The 27,538-nt window shown below is 35.4% G+C and overlaps 2 protein-coding genes across 6 annotated transcripts in view; both read left to right on the top strand.

Moving 5' to 3' along the window:
* The window catches only part of LOC124632100 (short neuropeptide F), a 54,587-nt gene extending 47,303 nt beyond the window's left edge, over positions 1–7,284 (top strand). The window contains exons 4-7 of one of the 2 annotated variants that reach the window (XM_047166767.1): positions 576–751; positions 4,219–4,329; positions 6,016–6,102; positions 6,524–7,284. In XM_047166767.1, the coding sequence (XP_047022723.1) occupies positions 576–751; positions 4,219–4,329; positions 6,016–6,102; positions 6,524–6,586 (437 nt within the window). In that variant the 3' untranslated portion in view covers positions 6,587–7,284. Of the gene's footprint in view, positions 1–575; positions 752–4,218; positions 4,330–6,003; positions 6,103–6,523 lie in introns of both variants that reach the window. The other variant, XM_047166766.1, reaches the window with a different exon arrangement.
* Positions 7,285–25,029: 17,745 nt separating this feature from the next.
* The window catches only part of LOC124632164 (altered inheritance of mitochondria protein 3), a 35,676-nt gene continuing 33,167 nt past the window's right edge, over positions 25,030–27,538 (top strand). For 2 of the 4 annotated variants that reach the window (XM_047166869.1, XM_047166864.1), the window contains exons 1-2: positions 25,031–25,179; positions 25,524–25,635. The gene's annotated coding sequence lies outside the window, so the exon portion shown is untranslated. Of the gene's footprint in view, positions 25,180–25,523; positions 25,636–27,538 lie in introns of all 4 variants that reach the window. The other 2 variants (XM_047166865.1, XM_047166867.1) reach the window with 2 other exon arrangements.

The raw sequence follows: 27,538 nt of genomic DNA, 5'->3' as shown, positions 1-27,538 counted from the left end.
GACTGGATAGGAAGATGTCACAAAAAGTAGGTTATAACCAACCTCAAGTTTCAAATGCTTTCTTGTCACCCACTATCTGATTAGGCGTGATCGTGAAAGATTTTGGCTGGATAGGAAGATGTCACAAAAAGTAGGTTATAACCAACCTCAAGTTTCAAATGCTTTCTTGTCACCCACTATCTGATTCGGCGTGATCGTGAAAGATCTTGGCTGGATAGGAAGATGTCACAAAAAGTAGGTTATAACCAACCTCAAGTTTCAAATGCTTTCTTGTCACCCACTATCTGATTCGGCGTGATCGTGAAAGATTTTGGCTGGATAGGAAGATGTCACAAAAAGTAGGTTATAACCAACCTCAAGACTCATAATTTAGCTCCAAGTTTACCAACCACATGAACGTCCGTTTAGCTTAAAACAATTGTATACTTTGTGAATTGAACGTGATTATTCGTGAAATAGTAAACCGATGTTTTAATAAGAACAGACGTTTGTGTAGTCGGTGCACTTGAGCCGTACCTAATATTTTCATTTTTTTGGATTTAGGCTCACCTAAAATATTGTTCTTTTGTCAACAGCATCAGCAGCGTCGGACAGTCAAAACGGTTGGGGCGCGTTAGGCGGGCTGTACGCTCTACTAGCGCAGCACGACGCACTGGGCGGCCACGCGCTCGCCCGCAAGTCGGTCCGCTCGCCTTCCCGCCGTCTGCGCTTCGGACGCCGATCCGACCCCGACATGCCTCCTCAAGCTCCCGTAAGTCACTTATAAAATTAACTAATTCACTTTTAAACCATCTTCTCAAAGATTGTCAGAAAGAAGGAGGGAATCGCCTGGACCGATTTGGAAAATTCTTTCTTTATATGAAAGAGTATGCTTGCAGATTGGTCCCATTGTCATTTTAATAATTTGTCCCTTTCAGCGTTTTGTGATGTCGGTTTATACTTTTTCGGAAAAAAAGTTTTCTAATACCTTTTATCCATAAACAAAAGTCTATGGAATAAAATCCAATTAATTGTAATTCCGAGTAATTGTATCCATAGACAAAAGTCTATGGATATGGACATGCATGTCTATGGATATTTGCATGAAAAACTAATAGTTTTCAAAGTTAACTATACTCCATTTACGGCCAGTTTCTTCATCAAAAGTTAAAGTTAAAGTTATGGCTAAAGTAATGTCTAAAGTAAAAGTAACGGTTAAATTCAATTTTTCTATTAGTTTTGCTGTCACTTTAGCCTTGAAAAACGAATTTGACCGTTACTTTTACTTAAGACATTACTTTAACTTTAACTTTTGATGAAGAAACTGGCCGTTAAAATAACATTAGAAATTTCAGTAAACCTTTTTTACTGTTTGTTCAACCGATTTTGACTTCTATTCCGTAGACAAAAGAACGGAATTGAAAGCAAAATAGTGGTTACAATACCAAGTATTTACTGCAGCCGTCATTAATCATACTACTAACGCAATAAGAAGTCAAAATCGGTTGAACAAACAGTAAAAAAGGTTTACTTAAATTTCTAATGTTATTTTAAATGGAGTATATAATTGTAGTTCGTCAATCCGTTTCAATCAGTCGCATTTAACAATTGTATTAATTTGAATACATTAGTAATTTGACGGTTGACGGTTCGTCGTCAATCCAATAAAGGCACATTCTGCAAGAACTGCTTTCAAGAATCATCTTTATCAGACTCTCATATTTAAATCCTAGTTTATATTAAGTTACCGTGCCGAGACGCTTGTAGTTGACATTTAAGTATAGTAAAGAAAATTTACCCCTATACAAAATCTTTTAAGATTACTTCTTTGCTTGTTGAGAAAGTCATACAGATATATTTTTGTTTATCATACAAACATTCAAGCTCAGAGCTTTATATCCTAACAACTTGAAAGGTCCAAGCACTCTTACAAGTTCTTAAGTACGGGTAAACGGGGCTCAAGAAAGGGATGCAATATCGTATCTACACCGCGAAGCCAGAGATACTTAAACAAACAGTTTAAGAATAAGCCAATAAGTAATGTCGTAGTAAAATACAAATAGGAAGATATGATTAAAGTGCATAAAATAGTACCAGCTATACATTTTAAATTACATTCTCTCTCAGATAAAGAATATAAGACTTCGCAAAGCATCATTTGCCAAAACCAAAAAAAAAGTTACATTAAAAGTAAATTAACAAAACACCTGTTCCACAAAAAGCTTGAATGAAGAATAAAAGCAAAGTAAAGGGTTATATTTAAAACGGTACAGTCGCAGCGTACCCCGGCTTGGTTTCCCACAGAACCGCAACAGTTTTCTGTCGGAGGCTCTAAGTGTTTCTCAAGTGGATAATGCATTATAATGTAGGTACACCGACGACCAGATATCCTTACACAGCTACCTACTAAAAGCTATCTAACAATTCATTTCACTCTGTCGACCAAAGTTTCAAGATCAAAAGACCTCACGTTTTCATTAAATTCTACCTATTCATCGTTAAACCTATTATTATGGCTCCTGTATTATCTTTTACATAGATCTTAATTGTTGAGTTGTCCTTAACATACTTCGCAGACATACCTTTCATCTTTTTGGTAAATTATATCTTAATTTCCTAAACCAGTGAATGCGTAGAGTAATTCGATTTGTCATATCTGACTTGGTCTGTATTATCAGTTACCCTCTGCTTGTAGTTATCGTATACGAAGACAGACTGATGTATATTATGTTTATTGCATTAACGTATAAGTGGATACGTAAAGAGAGCGAGCGCTAGACACAGACACACTTACTATAAAATGTTATTGTTTACGTAACACTTTATCTAAGCGAGAATATTTGGTTGTATGTAAGCAATATTTTAAACAAATCAAAACTTAGCGCTGAGCCAATAAAACCCATTTTTCCGTAATCATCGTTAAACAGCTTTTTTTCTTATAAAAAGATCTTCTATCAGCGATTACGATAATACTCTGAGATAAAAATACTCGTCAGTATGAAAAAAATTCTTCGTCATCGTTATAGACTTGCAACTTAATGAGCAGTTATTCTATAATCCCTTTGGTTCTGATAACAAGTGCTATTCTAAGACCTGACTTTCGAGAATTCAATAAGAAGCAGAAAATTAAGAACCCCTCATAAACAGAAGTCTCCATTAATCAATATTGCTAATTTATGAAAGCGCTTCGTGAATGCACGTCAACCGCTTTTTGGGTTAATCAAGCTTAAAACTGAACAAACTTACTTACTCGAAAAGGTAAAATTTTGAAACTACGCTTGGCGGACCATGCATGGCAACAGTAGATACTCTGAGAGAAAGTATAATTATGTAATGGCGAGCATAAGTGTCTAATTGGATTGTTAAATTGTTGTAGTGGAGTCAGATAATTTGGCGTGGTTTCCTGAATCGGAAGCAGATTCGGTCAATTTTTTTAAGGAAAAATCTTGATCCCTGGAATCTTTATAGATCTATAACAATCATGATATTTTAATTAAAATACGCATTCTATAATAACGACGCAATATAGTAAACAACAATGTTTTCATAACACGTCACAGTTTTACGTGATTATGACGTCACAAAACCGTCAACGCATTTGTATAACTCAATTTTGTTAACTTATACACCCTTTCATCCCTAATTTTATGAAGCCCGTCTTATCCTTCACTCCATTAGATACTCATATACCTACAACGAGTTAATAGTTTGGCCTTTAATATTATGTCACCTTAGCGATAAAATTTCTCAGTTCACTTGTGTTAAACATTTTAGGTTCTATTAAAATTTTGTGTACCTATATCAATAACTTGTTGAGGACAGTGTGTTAGTGACCACAAAAACTTTACTAAGTTTTAAGCGGCATTAAAAATGTAGATATAATGCTAAAAGCAATGTTACCCACCTGAGTACTTTGAAGATATTTAGGCAGTTTTCTTAATAGGTCTAAAAATTCATCCATTTTCCTCTTAAGCTCAACATTTTCCCGGCGGGCAAGTTCTGAAACGGGAATTTAGTATTATGTTTTTATACAGTTGTTTTTGTCATAGGCGTCACGTTAATGTGAATTTGTGATTTTATAACAATTTACAAGGAAAAAAATACGTTCAACATGTAAATAAAATATGAAATGTTAAATTAAATCATTGATTTAATTAAATGGATAGGTACCAGTATGCCGGTTTATTTCTTACTTTCAAATATATTTATGACGTTATACTAAATGGTACATGCTTGCAGCTGGACGAGATGAATGAGTTGCTCTCTCTGCGCGAGGTCCGCACGCCCGTACGTCTGCGCTTCGGCCGCCGCTCGGAGGAACGCGCCGTGCCCCACATCTTCCCTCAGGAGGTAAATAAATGACCACACAATTATATTTTATCATATTATTATATTTGTAGCACAAAAAGATACAAATCCTCAACTGTGATGTAAAATATATATAAAAAAAAACCGTAGAATACACAAAAATACAAGTCAATTACATAAATTATTTTAATGATCTTGCAAATAGTAAATACTACGTGGTTTATCAAAATTAACCTTTTCTTTCCGTTCATTTTGTCGTCGAAGGCAAATACAAACATTGTTAGGACGTCTACTTCTATTTGAGAATAAATGTTTAATGTGAAGGTGTAAACAAACCCTCAATATTAGACCACACATAAAAATAACAACAAAATTTAATTTGCACGAACTCATAGCAGGCTATATAAAACCTCATAAAACTATAATGGCCTTACTACAAAAACTTTAACCCCTGTTTTACACTTGTCTAATAAAATTTTGGCTGCAAAATGAACCGTATGTCAACGTCATAATTTGACATTTTTTTAGACAAGGCATAAACTGACGTTTAAAAGTTTTTGTGGTAAGACGGTAAATATCTTGTGAAAAGAGACGTATCTACTCCAAGATCGTATTGATTCGAACATCGTAAAACCCTTGATGCCGTGTAAACCCGTGTAATGAAGTTATTCCCTCTAACAAGCCACTATAAGATCTTTTACGACAATTGACCAGTTTTATGTTCGACCTTTTTTTCTAAAACAATCAGAGGACACCATTATTTGGAAAGCAAATTGTATTTTGGTATTTAATATTATCAGGTTTCAAATACTGAATAAATTCCCATTCACCGATCCTAAATGTGTTATTTCTGCATTTTGAAATTGTGATGTTAAGTTGGGTACTTGAAGAATTGGCCTGAACTTATTAATAAAGCGAGCGTATTTCCTTAAATGCTTGTAGAGTCTTAGGTAACAGCCATAGCAAAAAGTAATTTAGCACATTCAAAAGTTTAAAGCGCTTGAGGCATTATAAATATTGCAGAGATAAAGTTTCCTCCTTTTCAGAAAAAAATGTAAGATTTGACATAAGTATTCTATTTATAATTCAAAACTTAACTTGCCGTCGAGTTGTTAACAATTTTAATTACGTTAGCTTTTGCCTATTTTATAAGATTCAAAAGAACCTTTAGCCCATGAGAGCTAGTAAAACTGGCACATTTTTTATGATTAATTGTTTAAACACTGTGTGCCCACAAAATTATGAAAGGAACATTACCTACAAATAAATAATTTTCGAAGAATTTCAGTTAATTAGACAGCAATGAAGTAGGTAACCGTTGAAAACGACTAACTAATCAATCACCAGTAAAAATGTGTCAATGACGTCAATATTTGTATAACACCTTTTTGTCGCGACATTTATGTAGTAGGTATTCATAAAATCATTAATTGGTAATTAATTGGTTAAACATGCTTAAGGTTGTCACTCAAATTCATATCCCATATGGTTTGAAACCAAATAGCTTAGTAAAAGGAATTCCATCTAGACTTGTCTACTTCGCCCATAGCTAAGAGAAGATCTCTTTGACGTTAAATAAGGCATCTAGGGACTGACTTATGTTAGAGGCGTACAAATATTCTTAAAAAGCTGAATCACAGAGATATATGAAGTTTACCTCTGGCCTCTACAGAATACCTAGTGTATTTTTATGTGTGTATAATAAATGAAGTTTAGTTTTTAACACAGGAGCAGGACCGTGCCGTGCGTGCCCCGTCCATCCGTCTCCGGTTCGGACGCCGGTCGGACAACAACATGTTCTTACTGCCCTACGAAGTAAGTGTTTCCATTTGTTGATAAACATGGTAATTCTTGTAAAGGGTTCTTATTACAATTGCAAAAATTATTGTAGTCCACTGTAAAAGCAAAAGTTTTTATGAAGCATAAATTAGGTAACACTTTACAAGTTTCTTTGAATGTCGTTGGAAATCCTCCCAAAATTACTAAATTACTTTGTAAATAAGATCTTGCTTGTTAAGATGATGACGCCAGATTTAACAAGGACATAATTTTCTCAGTGTTAATTTTAGAATAACATTTCACACGAGGCGCTGTGTTGCGGTTTTTCAAATGGAGGCAACATTACTAGGTGTTTCGTACATAAAGAAAGGAACATTAACATTTCCCTAAGCGGGCGTAACTTCCGAGAAGTGTTCAGACGCGCTGCATTACTAATGTTCTATAAATTGTGTTCCAGTCGGCTCTGCCCCAGGAAGTGAAAGCCAACGGCTCCGTGGAAGACGACAGACAACAGGAATAAGCAAACAACATATCCGCATATACCAACTAACTACATAGAAATATTACCCGCCCCGTCAAACTTTTATTAACAATTCTTAATTAAGGACATTACGTCCTGCCCGTACATATGTGTCATATTAAACAAAATACAATCGATTTTTAGATGTTATTCAACTTAATTATAAGCTATGTGTACATAATAATCAGTTAGTACCTTGTATGTTGTTAACCGAAATGTTATCCCAGGATATAATGCGTAGTTATCATCAGTACTCAGTTGTTCAATATTGTATTAAATAAATACATTTTTGAAATATCAAACGCTTCTGTCCTCAAAATCATCAGCTAACGTGTTATAAATGTAATAAATATCGATGATACTCTAGTCAATACTGAATTAAGACTGTCTCCTTTGATTTCGATCTCTATTTCCAATTAGATATATATTATGTATATTATCTCTATATTATAAAACTTGCCGCGAAGAGTTGTACATTTTTAGAGCTGGGTAAATGTAAAACTACTTCGCTACTTGTAGGTACTACTTGATTTGATCTCTTGGTAACTATCAGAACAGTATTTAAAAATTCGTAGTTCAATTTAGTACATTATGCAAATACATTATTTATTATATTAAGTGTAGTGAAACTATGTTTAGTTTTGTATGGATATTATAGTGCAATTAATGAGTTGAAAAATAAAAATATTTCCAAGGGACACATTGTTGTTTCATTAAGAGTTTAATTTCAGAAATACTTAGGTAGGTACCTAATAACCTTAAAATTTCATGGACAGGCCACTTTAGTATATTTCAACGGTCAAGATTACCTACCTCTGAATGTTACTTACATGCAGATAAAAATATCGGGTGTGGGTGTAAAAACACTCACTGACAATGCTCAAAAATCTTGGTGTGGGATTTTAAAAATCGTACCTATTTTCAGGATAAAAATATAGATAAAAGGCTACTCCTAAGTAAATTGTATATGGGTTTTCGATTTTTATTGTTGTCAATCCTTTTAACAATTCCAACCCTCAGGGCAGCAATAAAGCTATGAATGATAGATTTCAATACTAATACAAAAATCCTAAACACGAGAAAACTGCTATTACCCGTTAAAAAGTTTTTTAAACTATATTTTACCTTAATTATTGAGCCTGATGTGGGAGTTATGCTATTTCGGGGTTACACCGAAACTCCTCAACAGAAATAAAATATAAATAATAAGGGGTTATTTTGGGAAAATTCAAGACAAAATGTTTGGAAAAATAAACTCAAGCACGAGGTAGTTATTTTACATCATTACGAAGTTCCATTGATCCGATATCGTCGCTGTCAAAGACAGCTCAAAAATTCACTGCTTTGTAGTTATTGGTAGTCAGGTTATTACTCAACGAGAGCCTATTTTCGAGTTTTCCTGGGTTCTTCAGGTTTCACCACCACATTGAGGAACATTATTATAAACACAAGCCTTATTAGTTTCCTAATGAATCCGGAAATTCTTAAAATATAGAAAAATCATTGTTTAGCAGTTAGATTCTGTTTGTTTGCCTTTTAATCATTGGAACTGTTTAAATTCTCTGTTCTTACTTTACGTTTAGGTAACTTCTGGGAATATATCAAGAATGTTTACTGTTGTCAGTCGTTACTTGGGAGTTCCCCCTAAAACTACTTAACCGAAATCATTATACAAGTCCTATTAATAAATCCCAATCAGACCTTGAAACAGAATACCTACGTGTAGAAAACCTGTCAGTTGACACTTCTGGAAGTGGTTGTGAAAAGAAAAGATACACAATGTTAAAAATGCCTATACACGTATAGCACTATAACATATCTACAGAAAACAATGTAATTCACCAATCTTTCTTGGTATTAAGATGTGGTTTCTATCCATAGTAAGTACAAGGTTTTACATTAGTATAGTATATGGTCACTTAAATGCTATTTTAAATACCTACGACATAAATGACCAAAGACTATTCATTGGAAAATCAATCGCGTCGCCGAATATTTATAGGACAACTAACACATGGATTCGTAGGTATTTAATATATGTTTTCAGGGATGTAACCGTCCGTCTATAATTTGGTTATCGATGATTCTTGTAGTTACACGTGGACAGCCAAACTGACAAAGCGACCGAACTACGACATGTTATTTAAGTAGAAGACAAATAAAGATTACTTAGGCACTAACCCAAAAAATAAATCAAACAAGGTGAATAGCACAAATTAAATAATAGATTTAAAAATAGGTAAGTAAAGTAAATGGTGCAAGTATGTACGTAAGTAGATACTATTTATGGAAGTAGGAACATAGAAATCTAAAAGTAGAATAACATTAAAAATAGCACCTAATTTACGAGAACATAAATCACATACTCGTAATCATTTCTTATCCCTGAAAAATATAACCAATTCCATAAACTCCAACTTCAATTTTAATATTTGCCTAACAACAAACGAAAGGTTTTTATCAACATCAATAAATCCGTTTTTCTTAAAATTACTTTGCCATAAATCAGAACTCGTTATCGCGGAAAAACAAAAATGCTTTGAAGGCAGAAAAACGTGGAAAAACGTCACGCAAGCTTTAAAATCTTGGGAAGTTAAGATACTGTTTTGCGGCATATTACGAAATGGAACTCATTATTAATCTTTTACACGTAAAAGAAATATTTTTGACGGTACATCATCATCTCCCGAGCCTTTTTCCCAACTATGTTGGGGTTGGCTTCTAGTCTAACCGGATGCGGCTGAGTACCAGTGTTTTACAAGGAGCGACTGGCTATTTTTTGATGGTACAACCTAATTAAATTACTGAAGCAAGCACCTTTTTTTAGAGGTAAATAACCTATTCATGAGTAGTGACTTATTATTGCGGATCCTCTATGAAGGGTTAAGAAACTTTGAATTCTAGCTGCGACTGGGCCATTGTGTTTAAAAGCCTTGATTTACATAAATTAACAGACACTCTAACTTCATCTGCTTATCTTTTTGGATACGTTTCATGATTCATCAACCTTACGTTGAAAGCCACAATGGTATTCCTAAGCATTTATATGGAAATTAAAATAAATCATAATTTTTTGTTTAACTTATCTACCCGATAAAACAATGAAGTGCCGCCAATAAATCAGACAGGTAGATAATTTATACTCGGAAATATTTTAAATTGTTGTAGCAGAATAAAAAATAAAAGTATTAGCACTTCTTTTGTGAAACCTTCGTTTCTAGACTAACATCGCGTAAAGTCAACAGAAAATTGATGAATATTTTAAGACAATTTGAAATAAAAATTAAAGGCAATTATTATTCTGAAAGCGAATAGGAACCCTATAAGAATAATTTATTAGACGAATGAATCGGTGATTTTTGACATAAAATTAAGTTTTGTTAGCAGTAGAGAAGCTGATTTTTTTTTTCTAAATTATTAATGAGTAGTTTAAATATTTACAGTAACAGTTACAGTATGCAGAAAGCGTATTTACATATGTTTACAAACAACAACTAAAATCAATATCACCGTAATACAAAAGGACAATGGAATTTATTTAGGGATAAAACAATTGATTGTAACCTTTACTTCAACTGGTCTTTCAAGTTGAGCTCGAGACGTTCAATAGACGGCCATTACGGACTTCCGACCTATCAGACGAAAGGGGAATCCGTGTGAATAGAGGTACGGATCCGGGGGATTAACTCGTGTAGGTACACTCAACGTACACAGAAATAGCGTGTGAAGTGAACTAAAAAGGCTAAAAGATAATCCTTTAAATAATTACATTGCTCCCAAAAATTTATATTCCTATTATGGTTGTTTTTCGTTATTGATTAACTGAGGGAGAATATATAAAACCATGTAATCATCTAATAAAAGTCAGTATTTACTCATCAATTGTCGTGTCATTTACTCTCGAACCTTAACACAAATAGGCCATCCGTACATGGCGACCCTGCCAGCGCAGTAAGTGCGATACGCGATGTTTACATATCTTTGACCAAATCGGGACACTTAGCTTCACAATGCAGTGCATCAAATGCAATCTTTGTTCGGGACTTGCAATTATCACTACGTTCTTACTTTATCTTGAAAAATCTTTGAATAATCTGAAAAATGGGCTCCACTAACACCAAGGAAGAAGTAATAGTACCCCAGAACGCAGCAGGAGGTAATAACAGCGCGGACATCCGTCAGCTGGCTGTGCACGCCAGTTCGACCAACATCATCTTGTTGGTGTTATTGCTAATAATATCATTGGCGTTTTTGTATGGTGTCTTCACCCTATATAGAAGATGTCATCGGCGATGGATGGCTGATGAGATAAGGCGAGACAGATTACGATTCTCGCTATGGAGAAGAAGAGAAGATAGAGAAAGGGATCCGAGAGACCAGCCGGAGGCGAGACGTTACAGGAAAGGGACTGAGGACGTTATTTGAGTTACGAGGCGGAGAAAAATCAGTACGGTGAAAATACCAGTGCGTGATAATTTCGTGTTGTTTTGTAGTGCGCGGAAATGTCGTGTATTGTGTAGTGTTATTTTAAAGGACATAGTTAAGGGTAAAGTATATAATCATAGATGTAAGGATCACTAAAATGTATGCATATGATAGTACATAATTTTATAACCATGCTATAAATAATATATTTTAATGGAAGAAAACTTAAGGGGCTTATATGATAGTCTGTTTGAAATAAGAAAATAATTAATTAAGATTGGTCCAGAGAGACGAAAGGGTAATATTGTTGTAGTTAAATTGAAGGAAGCGGAAAAAATAGTAAGTGAATATAATCTATTTTTAGAGTATTATGCTTCAGCCAAAAAATCTTTAAGCACAACTGAATGTTCAGTCATTCATGATATATGTGCTAGTTTTGATAAATTATATAAACAAGTTTTCGATTTATGCTCAGAGAGACCCTGTGTATCAGTAAAAATGGCAGAGACTTCTAAGTTTGATCTTAAAGTTGCGTTAAAGGACAATGGGCAGATTGGTATACCCCACCAATAGCAATGTCATATATATCATTGGATAGGCCTTTTTATGTAGAACAACATTTACTATGACAGCTTTGCTGAAATGTTTGTCCGTTCTGAGATATAGATCAAAAACTGTGCAAAAGTTAGAACTAAGTAATCTATTGATAACTCAAGTTTTTAAAGGAAAATCTAAGTACTACCAAGTGTAAGTCTTGTAAGTGCTACCTGCTGTGCCCGTTAGGGTCCATAATTGTTACTATTATGTAGCATTTCAACCTTTTATTGTATCAACTGGATTTTGGGCGTAATGAGAAACCGCACCAATAGCAAAGTCATATATATCGTTGGATAGGTCTTTTTAATTGGAACAATATTTACAATGACAGCTTTGTTCTATTGTTTGTCCGTTATAAAAGGTTGAAATGCTACATACCTAATAGTAACAATTATGGACCCTAACGGGCACAGCAGGTAGCACTTACAAGACTTACACTTGGTAGTACTTAGATTTTCCTTTAAAAACTTGAGTTATCAATAGATTATTTAGTTCTAACTTTTGCACAGTTTTTGATCCATATCTCAGAACGGACAAACATTTCAACAAAGCTGTCATAGTAAATATTGTTCTACATAAAAAGACCTATCCAATGGTATATATGACATTCCTATTGGTGGGGTATACCAGGTCCCATATATTTGTGCCCATTGTCCTTTATTGCCAGTTTGTAAAGATGATGAGGCTAGTGTACGACAGTTTATTGAAAGCGTAGAATACTATAAATCCGAATTAGACGTAAGCTCGCAGGCAAAGTTGTTAAATTTTGTGTTAAAAAGTAGACTTTCCCCAGCCGCGAAACTGAAGTTATCTTCATCCTACCCTAATATTGATAAGTTTATAGCAGACATCAAAACACAATTATTGCCCAAAAAATGTGCTACTGCAATTCAACGTAGGCTTCAAAATTTTAAACAAAATAATTTATCCATCGACGAGTTCGGTAAACAGATAACGGAAATGTTTGTCGAATTAACAATTTCGCAATCGGATGGCAACGATGCAAGTTTTAAAGTCCTAAAACCCCTAAATGAAAAGCAGGCCATTAAGTATTTTGCAGACGGGTTAAGAAATCGCCGGCTAAGCACGATAATTTCTGCCCAAAAATTTACGTCACTAAAAGACGCCATACAATCAGCTGTAGACGAAGACGTCACAACTCCATTGACTTCCAATGAAATTTTAACCCTAAATTACAGAGGCAGATCATTACACAATAGGCCACATCGTGGTGGCCGCCCCTCGTTTGCGGGGAGAGGACGCGGGCGAGTTAGCTATCAACCGACTACTCGGTACGGTGATCAGACTCAGGTACGGAGAGGACCACAGGCGAACGGGCGCAGGGCTCCTGGGACATTCCACGGAAACAGAGGTAGGTCCAATTTTTATTCACCAAGGTACCAGCGTTCGCATTATTCGCAAATACATACTTTGAGTAACTCAGACTCGCAGCAAAGTTCGAATACCACGGAGAATGAACAAGAAGAAAACCAGTTTTTTCGGGACTGATAACATTATTTTATCATGTAATAGTGTAGGCTACGTGAATATTAAATCTCGTGATAATTACTCTTATAACTTGTTAGTTGACACCGGTGCATCCATTTCGGCCATTAAATATAAACATGTGCACGAGCAAAACATTCCGATCCATATCGAGAAAAGTTTTGTAAATGGAATTGGAGGCAAAGTCCAGGCAATAGGATACGTTTATCTGAACTTTGTTATTGGAAATCATACTCTCAACCATAAATTCTTTGTTTTTAAATCATTGCCATGTAAGGGCAGTGGTATTCTAGGGCAGGACTTTTTAAGTAAGTATAAATCGGTGTTAAATTTTGGCAACCGGACTTTGTTACTATGGAATAACAATTTAAAGATATCTTTACCTTTGGTGATGACGAATAATAATATAACTATACCGGCGAGATCAGAGTCGATTCACTTTATTCCGGTATCTGAGACTGATGAATGTTTAGTCAATGCAACAGAACTGCAAGAAGGGGTCTTTATTGCCAGTAGTCTAGTTAAGCCCACAAATGGATTAATACCCATTCGCGTTTTAAATACGTCCGAGTCTGACTTAGTTTTAAATTCTATACAACCCACTCTTTACAAAGCGAGTGAATATGATATATGTTCGTTTCATGAAACCACTCATAATGCTGATCGTGTTAAGAAAGTATTTTCTTTATTATCGCTTAAACATTTAAATAAGGAAGAACAATTATCAATCGAATCCATTTGCGCGAAATATTCGGACATATTTTTTCTTCCGGGTGATAAGTTAGGTACTACGAGTTTATATGAACACACAATAACTTTGAAACCGAATGTAGCCCCCGTATATGTCAAGCCCTACAGATTGCCGCATGCTCAGAAAGCTGAATTAAAGAAACAGGTGGATAATTTACTGGAGCAAGGAATTATTGAACCTTGTTCTAGTGAATGGTCTAGCCCAGTTGTTTTAGTGCCGAAAAAATCTGACTCTAACGGAGAAAAGAAATGGCGGTTAGTCATAGACTACCGTAAACTTAATAACTGCATATCGGACGATAAATTCCCTCTGCCCAACATTTCTGACATATTAGATTCCCTGTCTGGATGCATTTACTACACACATTTAGATTTGAACCAAGGTTTTTTTAATGTAGGACTTGAGAAAAGCTGTAGAAAATATACATCATTTTGTGCGGACGGTCAATACCAGATGACTAGGATGCCTATGGGGCTCAAGACCAGCCCGAGTTCATTTTCGCGTATGATGACGATAGCAATGGCCGGGTTATCATATGACAAGTGCCTAGTGTACCTTGACGATTTAATATGTATGGGGCGCAGCCTTTCAGATCACAATAAAAATTTAATACAAATATTTGAAAAATTGCGCAGCGCAAATCTAAAGTTAAATCCTTCAAAATGCGATTTCCTTAAGAAGGAAATTCTATATTTGGGCCATGTGGTGTCAGGCAATGGTATATTGCCCGACCCAGACAAAATTAAGGTTATAGAAAATTACCCAGTTCCCAAAAGTACGGATGACGTTAAGCGTTTTGTTGCCTTCGCGAACTATTACAGAAAGTTCATAGCAGATTTTGCAAACAAAACATACTATTTAAATTGTTTATGTAGGAAAAATTCAAAATTTGTTTGGGACGAAAATTGCCAAAAATCATTTGAAAGTATTAAACAAAGTATTATGTCACCACCAATTCTACAGTACCCAGATTTTTCGGAACAGAATAAATTCATTGTGCAAACTGACGCTTCTGGGTATGCAATTGGTGCTGTTTTATGTAATTCAGATGGCCGGCCTGTAGCATATGCTAGTAGAAGTCTCAATAAAGCGGAAATGAACTATCCCACAATAGAAAAAGAGCTCCTAGCTGTGGTTTGGGCCGTAAAATACTTCAGACCCTACCTATACGGTCGGACATTTATAATTCGTACTGATCATAAACCCCTAGTGTACTTATTTAATTTAAAAGATCCCTCTAGCAGACTGTTCAAATTTAGACTTATTTTAGAAGAATATGATTACGTAATCGAATATGTGAAAGGAAAGGAGAATGCAGCTGCAGATGCATTGTCCAGAATAAAAGTGACTTCAAAGGAACTGAAAGAAATGAATGAATGCTTGCATGCCATGGTCATGACGCGCGCTCAAAAGAGACAGCTAGGCGCTGCTCCTTCGGATGATATGTTACCCACCAACGATTGGCCTGATCAACCAAGAGTTGTGGAAACCCATATCAGGCCGAAAGACGCAGTAGAGCTACGATTTACTGACATTAGTAATTTAAATAAACTTCGAAGTGATCATTTAATAACATTTGAAAGTAATTTATTATTCTATGTTGCGCAACAGAAGACAATATTTATAAATCCAGCGTCTCAATCACAAATTACGCGAGCCGAATTTGCGAGAGACCTGAGCGATTTTTGTGAAAAAGTTAATATTGTTGAAGTATATTTTATTAAAAATCAAAATAACTACGTATTTGTAGAAAAACTAACAAGTGAAATAAAAAAGTGTAATAACTGGAAAGGGCCTAGATTATGTATCTTACAAGACGTCGAAAGAATAGAAAGCAAGGATGATAGGAAAGTGATACTAAATGACTTTCATCTTTTGCCCACGAGTGGCCACGCGGGCATGAGAAGAATGTTAACTAACATTAAAAAATATTATTTTTGGCCTGGCTTAGAAACTGACGTTCAAAATTTTGTTAAAAAATGCCCCCAATGTCAAAAGCATAAGTATACGTTTCAGGTGAAAGAGCCTATGACAATTACGTCAACAGCTCATTCGGCCTTTGATAAAATCTTTTTAGATATAGTAGGACCACTAGATAAAGACAGTTATGATTATACTTACATCCTTACATTACAGTGTGAGCTATCAAAGTATGTATGTGCCTATCCCCTAATCACTAAAACATCAGCTGAAGTAGCTCGTACCTTTGTGAATAATTTTATATTACAGCATGGCGTACCACGGGAAATAGCTACCGACAGAGGTGCAGAATTTATGTCTGAAACCATTGTACAGGTTTGCAAATTACTTAATATTAAAAAATTAAATTCAACTGCGTATCATCACCAAAGCATCGGAGCGCTAGAAAATACCCACAAAAGCCTCGGCGCCTATTTGCGAATCCAAACCGAAGAAAAACCTGAGTTGTGGAGTACTTGGTTACCGTTCTGGTGCTTTGCTTATAATACGACAGTTCACACTTCAACAAAATTCACACCCTTCGAACTTGTTTATGGTAAAAGGTGTAATTTGCCAAATAATTTGTTAAAACGTGTAGAACCTCTTTACAATTACGATAGCTACCCACTGGAACTAAAATACCGGCTTCAGGTTTCTCAAACCGAAGCGCGAAAAAATTTAGTTACTAGTAAAGTAGACCGAAAAAGTAGATATGACAGGTATGTTAACCCTGTACGCTATAAGCCTAATGACAAAATCTTAATTAAAAACGAAACTGGCAATAAACTTAAACAACTGTACTCTGGACCATATACTGTAATTAGAGATTTGTCACCCAATGTAGAAGTGGAAATAAAAGGTAAAACAGACATCGTACACAAAAACAGAACCAAATTGTTTTATGTTTAGAACTACTTAATGTTTAATATCTATTTTTAGACTGTATTGATAAATGTGTTGTGACGCATACAGTATCAAATTGCTTAGGTTAATCCGTAGACTCAGTGGTAAGCGGAGACGGATCGCAGTCGCGAGATTGTAGGTTCGAGCTTGAAATGTACTGCAATGTATGTGTTAATCGTATGTCTAATTACTTATATATTAACTTGTGTTTATATTCTAATGTTATGTACGAGAGGAGTACACATCGTTTAATACTTATATAAATTGTACTCAATAAATTAAGGTCATAATATTGTGTATTTTAGTAATAAAATAAAATGTATTTTTTATTTTATTTTTATAATATGGGGGAGATGTGAGGGAGAATATATAAAACCATGTAATCATCTAATAAAAGTCAGTATTTACTCATCAATTGTCGTGTCATTTACTCTCGAACCTTAACACAAATAGGCCATCCGTACATAACAACAAGCTTTTGTATCCTAGGATTGGATAACAAAAGATGAACCAACAAAAAATAGAGCCAAGTGACTAGTTCTGAGATCTGTCAAGTTTATTAAAATGTCTAGTAATTAATAAGTTTAACTCATCTTAAGAAACGTGTTTTTTGCTCCGAATTAATTAACAAAATAAAATCTTTCTGAAAATATTTTACGGAGACGAAGAACCAGGAAATTATTTATTGGTTCATGATTAAATCGATTAGCGCTAGGCGCTATTATAAAAATCTATAATCCTAGTAGAGTAGTTGTTAGCGTTCAGTCAAGCAACAATAATTTACGTAGAAGTTATTAATAAAACTAATAATACATTTTCCACCCCCGCTTCAGTCGGACTTTATGAAATCAGATTTATATACCTACATAGATACTTAGATCAACATCCTAATAAGTTTAATTTACAGAACAGTGTTCCTGTAGTAGGCGACGAAGTAGGAGCATCGGTATTTGTCTTCGGATAGCAATAAAACGAGTGACTGTAAATTACAATTTTAAGTGCCAAAATTAATTAATTTGGGTTATATAATTACTAAGTGAGCGACTGACTGCAAGTGACGAAAAATCAACAGAATAGTATCTTACAAACATTAATTTGAGTTACTTAAAATACAAAATGAGCAGCTTCATAATATTTGAGCGACTTAATATTTGTTTGAGTGTCAACGTTATGACCTGCATTTTTTTCAATATTTGGCAAATGTATTTTTTATATTGAGCGGCATTTTATCTTAAATGAAGTGTTTCGAAAACAAAATGTGTGAAATAAATTACATTAGACACATTTCCTAGGAAATCTATACATTTCCTAAATAGTTATCGGAAATGTGTAATTAAGATATCAAGGGGTAAGCGGATAGCGGAGCGAGGGAAATGGATTGAAGCGAAGCATGTAAGCAGGCATGCAGCATGGAAGCACAATGCAACATGCAGCAAGCATGGCTTCTGTCACGGCTCCGGCGCTGCGGGGTTCCGGCGGTCCCATGCGAGCTTATCGTCGCAGATGGTTTTCACGCTCACCACCGCAGCTTCGGCTTGTTAACACTACCTGCGCCTCAGCTCGCAGGCCGCCTCGCCCCTCCGCGCCTACGCGGTTTTGAATTGCACTCTAGGGGTAGGGCAAACAGACAAGACTACGTGGAGTCGGTTTTGCAGCGATTCGTTTTCAAAATTCTGCCATCTTAAAATAAAATATCAGGAACCAATAATCATTAATAAAGAAGCTTACAAAACTTTGCTCAAAGTGAACTTTTTAGTAGTACGTTATGTATTACCTCACTTAGAAAAATCGATTCTATCTTAATATTGAAGTTGCCCTCTCTGTATTGCCAGTCGCTCACTTAGTAATGTAGTCGCTCGGATAAAATTTTAGTATATGAAATGGATTTATCACAATCCACTTTTTGTAAGCTCGTTCTGGATTTTATTATTAATCAATATTCGTTGTTAGTTTAGTTAATTTTTCGCTTACTCAAATTCATACCGCTCAAGTTATTAATACAGTATGTCATCATCAGTCGCAAAGCGTTTTTTTAATCGCACGTTTTATAATTCCCCTTTGTCTTCTATGCTATCTACATACACAGGAAAGCTTTTTGTTGGTTTGTACCCTAAAGTGCCTGAAACTACTGAACTTTGATAAAATCTTTCATTCTTGGAAAGCTACACTCTTCCCCAAAAAAGAATTGCCCCGTGCGCGGGTGAAACCGCGGGAAAACAGCCAGTAGTTTATCCATTGAAGCTTTGTTTCAATTTGTTAAACATAACCTATCTACTTAGCTGTAAATATGTGCTAACATTAAAAATCGTATCTAGGCCAGCCATGCGAATGTTAGCAAGCGTTTAGTAGGTTATCCAAACAATAATTTAATTTTGTGTCTGTGTTGTTTCTTGTGAAATAGATATTCAGATCGAAATAAAATGGTAACGAAGCAGATTTAACAATTTGCTGCAAACGAGCTTTTAAACATACCTAAGTGGACTTGGTAAAATCTATATAATATTAGATTCTATCTACATTTGTCAAACTTTGTTCCATGCATTCAAATGAGAAAGATATCAAATTACACTTTTACAATATAAAAACATCCAACAAAAATGAAAATTCAAAATTTTAATAATGTTTCGGAAAGGCTACTCAAAATTAATATGCATGCAGCCATCACCATCATACGGTACTGCTGTTTTGGACCAAAATTTACGTATAACTTGCGTGCTTCCCATTTATGGAAGCACACCAGCCTTTTGGACAAAATCGACGAAATTATACGACATACACTATCATCCATTTTAAATGTGGCCTTGGACGACAGAGCTTGGTCTCAAGCGACTCTTCCCATCCGTATGGGAGGACTTGGCGTCCGTAAAATTTCCAGTGTAAGTTTACCAGCCTTTATTTCCTCGGTCCATGGCACTGAGAAATTGATCAGGAAAATATTACCCACCACACTGGCCAATTTTGAGGTACCAAGCCTGACTGAGGCTTTAAATGCTTGGAAAGTCGCATGCCCGAACACCGACTTACCCGCCAACCTGTCCTCCCAGAGACAGTGGGATGAGCCGCTCTGCAGAGTAATACGGAAAAGTTTAATCGATACGTCAATTACTTCTGCAGAGCGAGCGCGCCTACTGGCTGTGGGTGAATGGGAGTCGGGTCTATGGCTTCTTGCACTTCCGTCCTTAAACACAGGCACCATGTTTGATGACACCACCTTCAGACTCGTCGTTTGCCTCCGACTAGGTGCTCCATGCTGCTCTCCTCATCGCTGCCACTGCGGGGAAGCTGTCAACAGCCTCGGTCACCACGGCCTGTCGTGCAGCCGGAGTGCCGGCCGCATACCACGACATGCCAACATAAACGACGTGATCCGTCGCGCTCTTGTTGCCGTCGGCGTGCCAGCCGTACTCGAACCAAATGGCTTGGCACGCGACGATGGCAAGAGACCAGACGGCATGTCGCTATTTCCGTGGAAGGTGGGTAGGACTTTAGTGTGGGACGCGACATGCGTCGACACTCTTGCGCCATCTCACCTTCCCGGAACTGCATGTTGTGCTGGCTCCGCCGCTGCACAAGCAGAGAACCTCAAGCGGCGCAAATATAGTAACCTTATAGGCAATTACATGTTTGAGCCGTTTGGGGTTGAAACTCTGGGGCCGTGGGGTCCGAGGGCGCACCTTCTTGCCAGGGATATTTCCCAGCGCCTGGTTGACACTTCCCGGGACCCAAAGGCTGGCTTTTATTTCGCACAGAGGTTGAGCATTGCCATCCAACGTGGCAATGCTGCCAGTCTTTTGGGTACACTACCCAGTGACAGCGATGAGGAGCAATTTTTTGATGCACTGTATTAGTTTTAAGTTGTATATATATATAAGTTTATTTTATTTTATTTTCAATTAATGTAAATATATTGTGAACAAAAAGTCAAAATTATCGAAACTATTTAATGTATACTTAATGTAGGTTACTATATTTTATTTTTCTACAAAACATCCAACTAATGAAAATATCAACATAGGCTAGGCGGAAGTTCAATGTTCATGTCGTAAGGTAAGTCTTCAAAACCTTTGGAAGCACCGATCGTGCGCGTCAACGCCTGTCTATGCCATGAATTAAACTCCCTCTACACATAATAGGTCACTATAGTACTAGGTACACGGGTTCCTCTAGACAATACTCTAAACGGTATTACGCAATATTCCAGCGTCTCCCAAGTATAGGTACGGAGAGCGTTTGAAGTGTTTGCAAGCAATCGCAGCAGGGCAGCCTGCCAATAATATCTTAGGAGGAAGAACACTTGTCAATGTGTCACCAACACGCTTCTTCTATCCAATCGATAAGGACAATATTACCTGATAGTGTTTTGTTCGCAGCTCTGAGATGCTAATTGTATTGTTTTGTCAATTAGACCAATGAGGTGTCTGATATCTTTCCTAGATATGCTTCATATTTTTTTTTTGTAAATACCTGGTAAAAATACGCTGGAATATGATTATTTAACTAAGGATAGATAATACTTATGCTATATTTACTGTAGCGTTTATTAAAGTATACATTTCTTCGGAAAACTTAGCACGTATTTTCCATATACATTCACGGGTTGAAATCATATACTTACTGTATATTCTAATAAAAGCTGCGATGATTTTGTTCACTGAGACTCTAGATGAGACTTCTTTGAAATGCACGTGATTCGCAGTGTTTACGAAGTTTTTAAACATCACGTCGCCGTCGTGCAGTTTATGCAGCAGTCATGTTGATTTTTTTAATAAAAAACTTTATTATTCTCCAAGAATATTTGCATTTTCCTTTATTTAACTAACGAACATTATACTTAATTAAAGTGAAAATTAAAAAATAAAATGTAGGAGCGGGATTCCGTCGGTATGTGACAATGTACGAATGGACAAATGACAGTTGACAATCGAACACCGTTTGACAAGTTCACAGCAATAAACATAGAGGTTTAAACAATCCATGCTTTATGTAAAAGTATATTCATGGCAAGACTTTTCGATTCACAAATCCAGCTACAATCAATCATACAAACCATCTTTCTTAAAGCTATTTGGCAAATATTTGTCTTCCTAGTTGAAAACAAGATTATTTTTACACAAGTTCAACGACATGACCGTTCTTGTCAACTGAAATATAAAAAAATACATTTGAAAAAAGAACGCTTTCTATTCTTAGCAATTTTTATTCTTAAACAATATATCGAGGTCAATATATGACAAAGAGTATTGAACTGTAACAGTCACTTTTGGGTACTTATTGTAAAGATGGGAAAAGACAGTTCTGAATGCTATATAGGTATATGGTAACAGAATGTATGTACCTATACAGTATTTTTGCAACTTATTTCAAAATATACCTTCTAGTGGTAATATTAGATCCTATTAAAAGAGACATAACTATATACTGCGGTTAAAGGTAACATTTGTACCTGAACAAATTGTCTTAAGCAAGTAAATAATTACAGAGTAGATTCTTGAACGCCTTGTACTTCGTAAAGTGTTGTTTTAACTTTTAATAATACGGAAGTAGGTACCTACTGCTCACCAGTTCACCTTTTTCATAATAGAGCGACTAACTGCTGGTCATTTGTTTTACAATATTTTATCGATTACTTTTCCTTCATCATCATCATCCTCCAAGCCTTCTTACGATTACTTTTTCTTAAGTAGATATAAATAACATACAAATATTATATCCACTACACACATACAAATTCCACATGAAAACAAAAACACTTCCTCCAATAATTAGACGTGAGACCTTACACTAGGACAGTGTTTCTCAACCCTTTATTCTAAACCAGTGTGGCAGCCACGCAAAAAGGGGTCATGTTTAGAGAAATCCTGAGAACAGGTAAGTACCTTCCTGGGGCCCTGATGGTCTTTGAAATTTTGTATAGTTTCATGTACCTACATCCTCCAAAAGGGTAGTTAAAGGTTTATTTTTGTCTAGGCTCCTACCTAGATGGACATTGAAACAAATAAACAATCAGGAGTCTCTCTCTCTGTTTCCTGCTTGCAACCATAGATGTATATAGATGACATGTACATATATGGTGGAAAGAACAGCTTTTCCAATTTATCGCTCTCCGACACCTGACACAACTTCATATCTTTCACCACTATATCCCTCTATCTATTTTTGGGGCAGGTTCTAGATCTTCGACCGGGGATGGAACGTTAGGAGTCATTTTTTTAGGAGTTGTACATTATTTTAATAAAAAAGAAAGTTTCTTCTATATATCATGTCATTGCATCACGTTGATTCATAGGACTGGCTCGCAATGCATCATACATCGACCTTGGATCCATTCCTCACGTAACAGAGCTCTGTTACGTGAAACACACCTGTCCGACTATTTGTACCTGGCTGAAAATAGAAACTTTTTATTTATTATCCGTGAAAATATTTTCAGGAGTTATTAATATTATTTTCCGGGTAAGAAAAAATATTTTCTCAAATAAGATAGTCAACAATTTCACTTAGGTACATGAGAACAATTCTGTAGTACCTACATTCGCTAAGTAGGTACAATTTGTTAGGTCTAAAAATAATTATGTTTATGGTGAGTGTTGACAACACGATTTGGTTCATAGTTCATAGTAACCGCCTAAGACAATTGCATTTTGATTTTAGAATTGAGGCAACAACTTTAATAATAAAATAAAAATTGACATCACTCTAATGAAATCTAAATACCTATTTACTTATTGGCTATCAACAATTTCTTTAAAAAATAATGCTCCTTACCAACGAGCATTCGCGAAATAGAATTAAAGACTTAATAAAAGCATTGAAATTGAGACCCCACCCAGTTTTGTAAGCACTTTGGAAACATCTCAAATTGTTTACAAATGATCTCCTAAATTAAAACATAATTGTAAAGGTTATGATGGAGCAAGTGAATGTCTTGCTCTTGACCACGATTGTTCACAATATCATATGTGTCCGTGACTCTGCTTATATTTATACATTTCTCACCCAAGGCGAGGATCCGGCGACGCATGGAAACAATTACAATAAAATACAAAATAAACAGACGCTTAACGAAATTCAGCCAACTAATTTTCGTACTGAAGCTTTTTGATCTGTTTTTGCAAAATAATTAAGCAGAAAATACAAAATATGTAGAACATATAAAGTAGGCACTTCTAAATATTAAATTATAGGAACTGCTGAAAAACTCATGAAAGTAAAGTCAAAAGAAACGCAGAAAACATAGATAGAAACATTACGAAAATCTCTGTGGTATACTGTATAGCTGTGTACGCCGTAAATTTTTATTTGTTTAATAACAACGAATGGGAATATGAACATTTTTTTAAAAACACATTCGGTGTTTAATTGCCCTCCAGGGTTTCAGACAAAGCCGGATATATCAACAAAAACACAAAGGTGAAAATCTAAAAAACAAACTTGGGAACACTCAAAATATTTGGAGGCGTGATATTCTTTTGTTCTACAATAAAAGTAAACCCACAGATGATATAAAATATACCGTAAGTACATTCGCAAGATAGAAACATTTTAATGTTTTCCTGGAAAAAAAAAACTATTTTGTTTTATTGTCACTCATTGACGTCAAGGCGGTTTGTAAAACCCGTATGGGTACTCCGTTAGCAAAATATCTGCATATTTCTGATAATTTGGCTAATTTCCACTGTATGATCTTTAATCCCATTCTAATTTGTATTTGTCTTTTTGTTCTTAATTTCGTTAAATACTTGTTTTGTGACACAAAATAGGTCTGGTGGGTGTTATTTGCATAAACTGCGATTTTCAGCATGAAACCCATAATTATTATTGGGTTATGTATTGGACAGGTGCAGAAAGCCAGTGGTTCTCTTCAGAATTGTGGTTTCGAATACTATCTAGGTGCGTACCTACCATCTGCTATTTCAGAAGTGGCGTCTGCTTTTCAAATGCCTTAAGATCTTGTTTATCTTAAACGTGGTAAAATATTAAACTTTAACAATGGATGTTTCAGGTAAGTACAATTTGAATGCTATTATAGGGCATTCTTATGCTTTTTACAAATTAAAGGAAACATTAATTGCGACCTATACCTAGGTTTATTTTATTGATGAGCGTAATGAGTGGTATTTAAACCTAATATTTCAAACCTACACAAAGATAATTATTACTTGTATAATGAAGGTCAATGGCCGATTACCAACCAACTTTTAAACCGTTAACATTGATTATCGGGTAACTGAGAACACAGAAGCTGGAAATTATAATTTATACATCAAGTTTAATATAAGGCCGACTAAAAATAGTTGATGTAAACTAGATAAAATTCCGAACTAAAGCGAGGGAAAGCGTTTTCATTCGTTGGTTGGAAGCCGCGGCTATCAGTGATCACTAACCGTCTGTCCGTATCTCGGTGAAGTTTAAGTTCAAGGACTTGTGTTGGACCTTTGTTTGTTTATATCAGGTGAGAAAGTGAGCATTTATTTACAAAATTAATAGTAAATATTGTGGTGGAGAATAAGAAATTATTATTTAAAAATATGATTTAATACTAGAAGTAATGTATATAAATTTTATCGTGGCTTGTTTTATCTGTTATTATCAACTGATATTAATTGAAACTATGTGTAAAATTATCATCAATTATCAACACATGTGCACATCTATTTACATCTGCGATCAGCCTGCGTTTGAAATCATAAATCATAATGTGCTGAAGTATGAATCACCGATACTTTCCAATTGGCAGACTTATATACGTCGATAGGATCATCAAACAACATAACCGTGATTGCTGAAACATTGCAGGTGAGGGCGTCCATTTCCCAGACTCGTGCGCAGGCAGTGGGCGGGCGCCGACCGCGCACTCAGTTAGAGACAGGCATCGCCGCCGCTCGCACGAATCTGAACGCCGCACAAGGTATAAACACTAAAAAACAACGCTTCTCACTGCTTCATATAACATTTGCACTAATAAAAGCTTACAAATGTCTGTGTATTTTTTTTTCGACACTAATCACCTGGCGACCTCGACATCCATGACTAACTTCATGAACAAGGTGTACAGTTACAAAAATAATTCGCCGTGACTTCATGCGACTGAAATAACGCGTTCCGTTCAAGCGGTCGCTGTTACATTTTGGCTGGTCACGGGAATATTTTCTTCCTCGTCACTTCATGAATAATGCTACATGTCAATAATAAAGTTCAGTGTTTATCACACCATGCTTATAAAAGTTTCGAACAATCTCGACTAACGTAATGTTTATGAATGTGTAATGTTGTATCAGAATAGAATCTTATTCTTGAACAGAATCAGACAGTCTGAATTATACGAGTGGATTATTTTCAGCCTTGATGACGATATTGTTAACCTCGTCCAAGCTATAAACATCTTTGTTGACCTTCCAACTATCTAAATACTTTTACCGTCTTACCACAAAAACTTTTAAACGTCAGTTTAAGCCTTGTCTAAAAAAATGTCAAATTATGACGTTGACATATGGTTCATTTTGCAGCCACAAAATTTTTAGACAACTGTAAACCAGGCGTTAAAGTTTTTGTAGTAAGGCCATACATGTTTAGTGTCTCCCCTATCTAGGACGCCATAACATTGTATCCGCTTCATTATTATTACTTGATAAACAGGACAGTGTTAACGTCACGGGGCATGTTATTATCAATGCGAACTTCCAAACAGTCTTACTAATTACATAGGTGCTAATTAGTGTAATTGAGCTACTATAACTAAACACATGGGCAGGTAACAAAGCTTTCAAGTGTTATTACGCTCTAGTGAAACATCTTCAGTTATCTTGAATGTATAATTCCGAAAATAAGTGCGCAAATATTTATTACGCATGCGGGCAAGGAGTCCAGAACGAAAATAGACTACACCTCTCGGCGTTCACATTAAATATCGCATCTTGAGCAGCATGGAGATAACGAACTATTTTTCCAACACCTACACACATTCTGTAACAAAATTTACATCAGCGATATTGTTTGAAATGCATTCATTTTCAGAGCTTCAATCAGCGTATCAAAGTAACTGCTTTTTTCTCAAAGCTCCGTCTTTGAAATGTCGCGAAGCAGTTTTATGATACTAGGGACACAAACCTTGCACTTTTAAGAGACAATAAAAGCGCTACTTATTCTAGTTTACTTTCTGAACATAAAAATGTTTATATAAAATTGACAACTTTGTTCTAGACGTACATAAATAGCTAGAAATTAATCAATTTTCCGTTTGTTATGACAGCGAAGTACAAACAGCTGTCGTTTCATTGATTCCCAGATTACAGGGATAACATTAGCATGTGAAATGCATCAATATGTTGATTGCAAACGGATACAGAGATCGAGTCAGTTTTCAACATGCATCAGTAATAGCCAGCACACCTTTGATCTTCACTTAAGCCTATCACTCTTGCTGTTTAACATAAATTTATTTAAATACAAGAGTTTATGTTTATGCCCGTAAGCTGAACATTGTAGTACATTTATTATGTAAACACAATATATCAGATCCTGGTTTTGATTTCATTTTAGATAAATATAATTATTACGTGTCATTAAAGTATTTTTTTTTGTGGTAATTAATGTGAGTTTGCTTTTTGGATATACCTATTTCAGTATCCTACCTATCAGATACCTATCAGTCCTGTATTTCAGTTCAGACATTCAAATTATCCACATTTTATGACACTGCAAATAGAATTAAAACTACACAATAACCAAACACTAAATAGAGAACCTTCGCGTTTCAAGTTTAATTGTTGGTATTACCTAACATGTGGGAAGTGTGAATTTGTCACTGAAAC

The sequence above is a fragment of the Helicoverpa zea genome, chromosome 7 (genome assembly GCF_022581195.2).
Source record: "Helicoverpa zea isolate HzStark_Cry1AcR chromosome 7, ilHelZeax1.1, whole genome shotgun sequence".
Classification (NCBI taxonomy): domain Eukaryota; kingdom Metazoa; phylum Arthropoda; class Insecta; order Lepidoptera; family Noctuidae; genus Helicoverpa; species Helicoverpa zea.
Note: the sequence above shows the minus strand (reverse complement) of the source record. Positions and strands in the feature narration are given on the sequence as shown.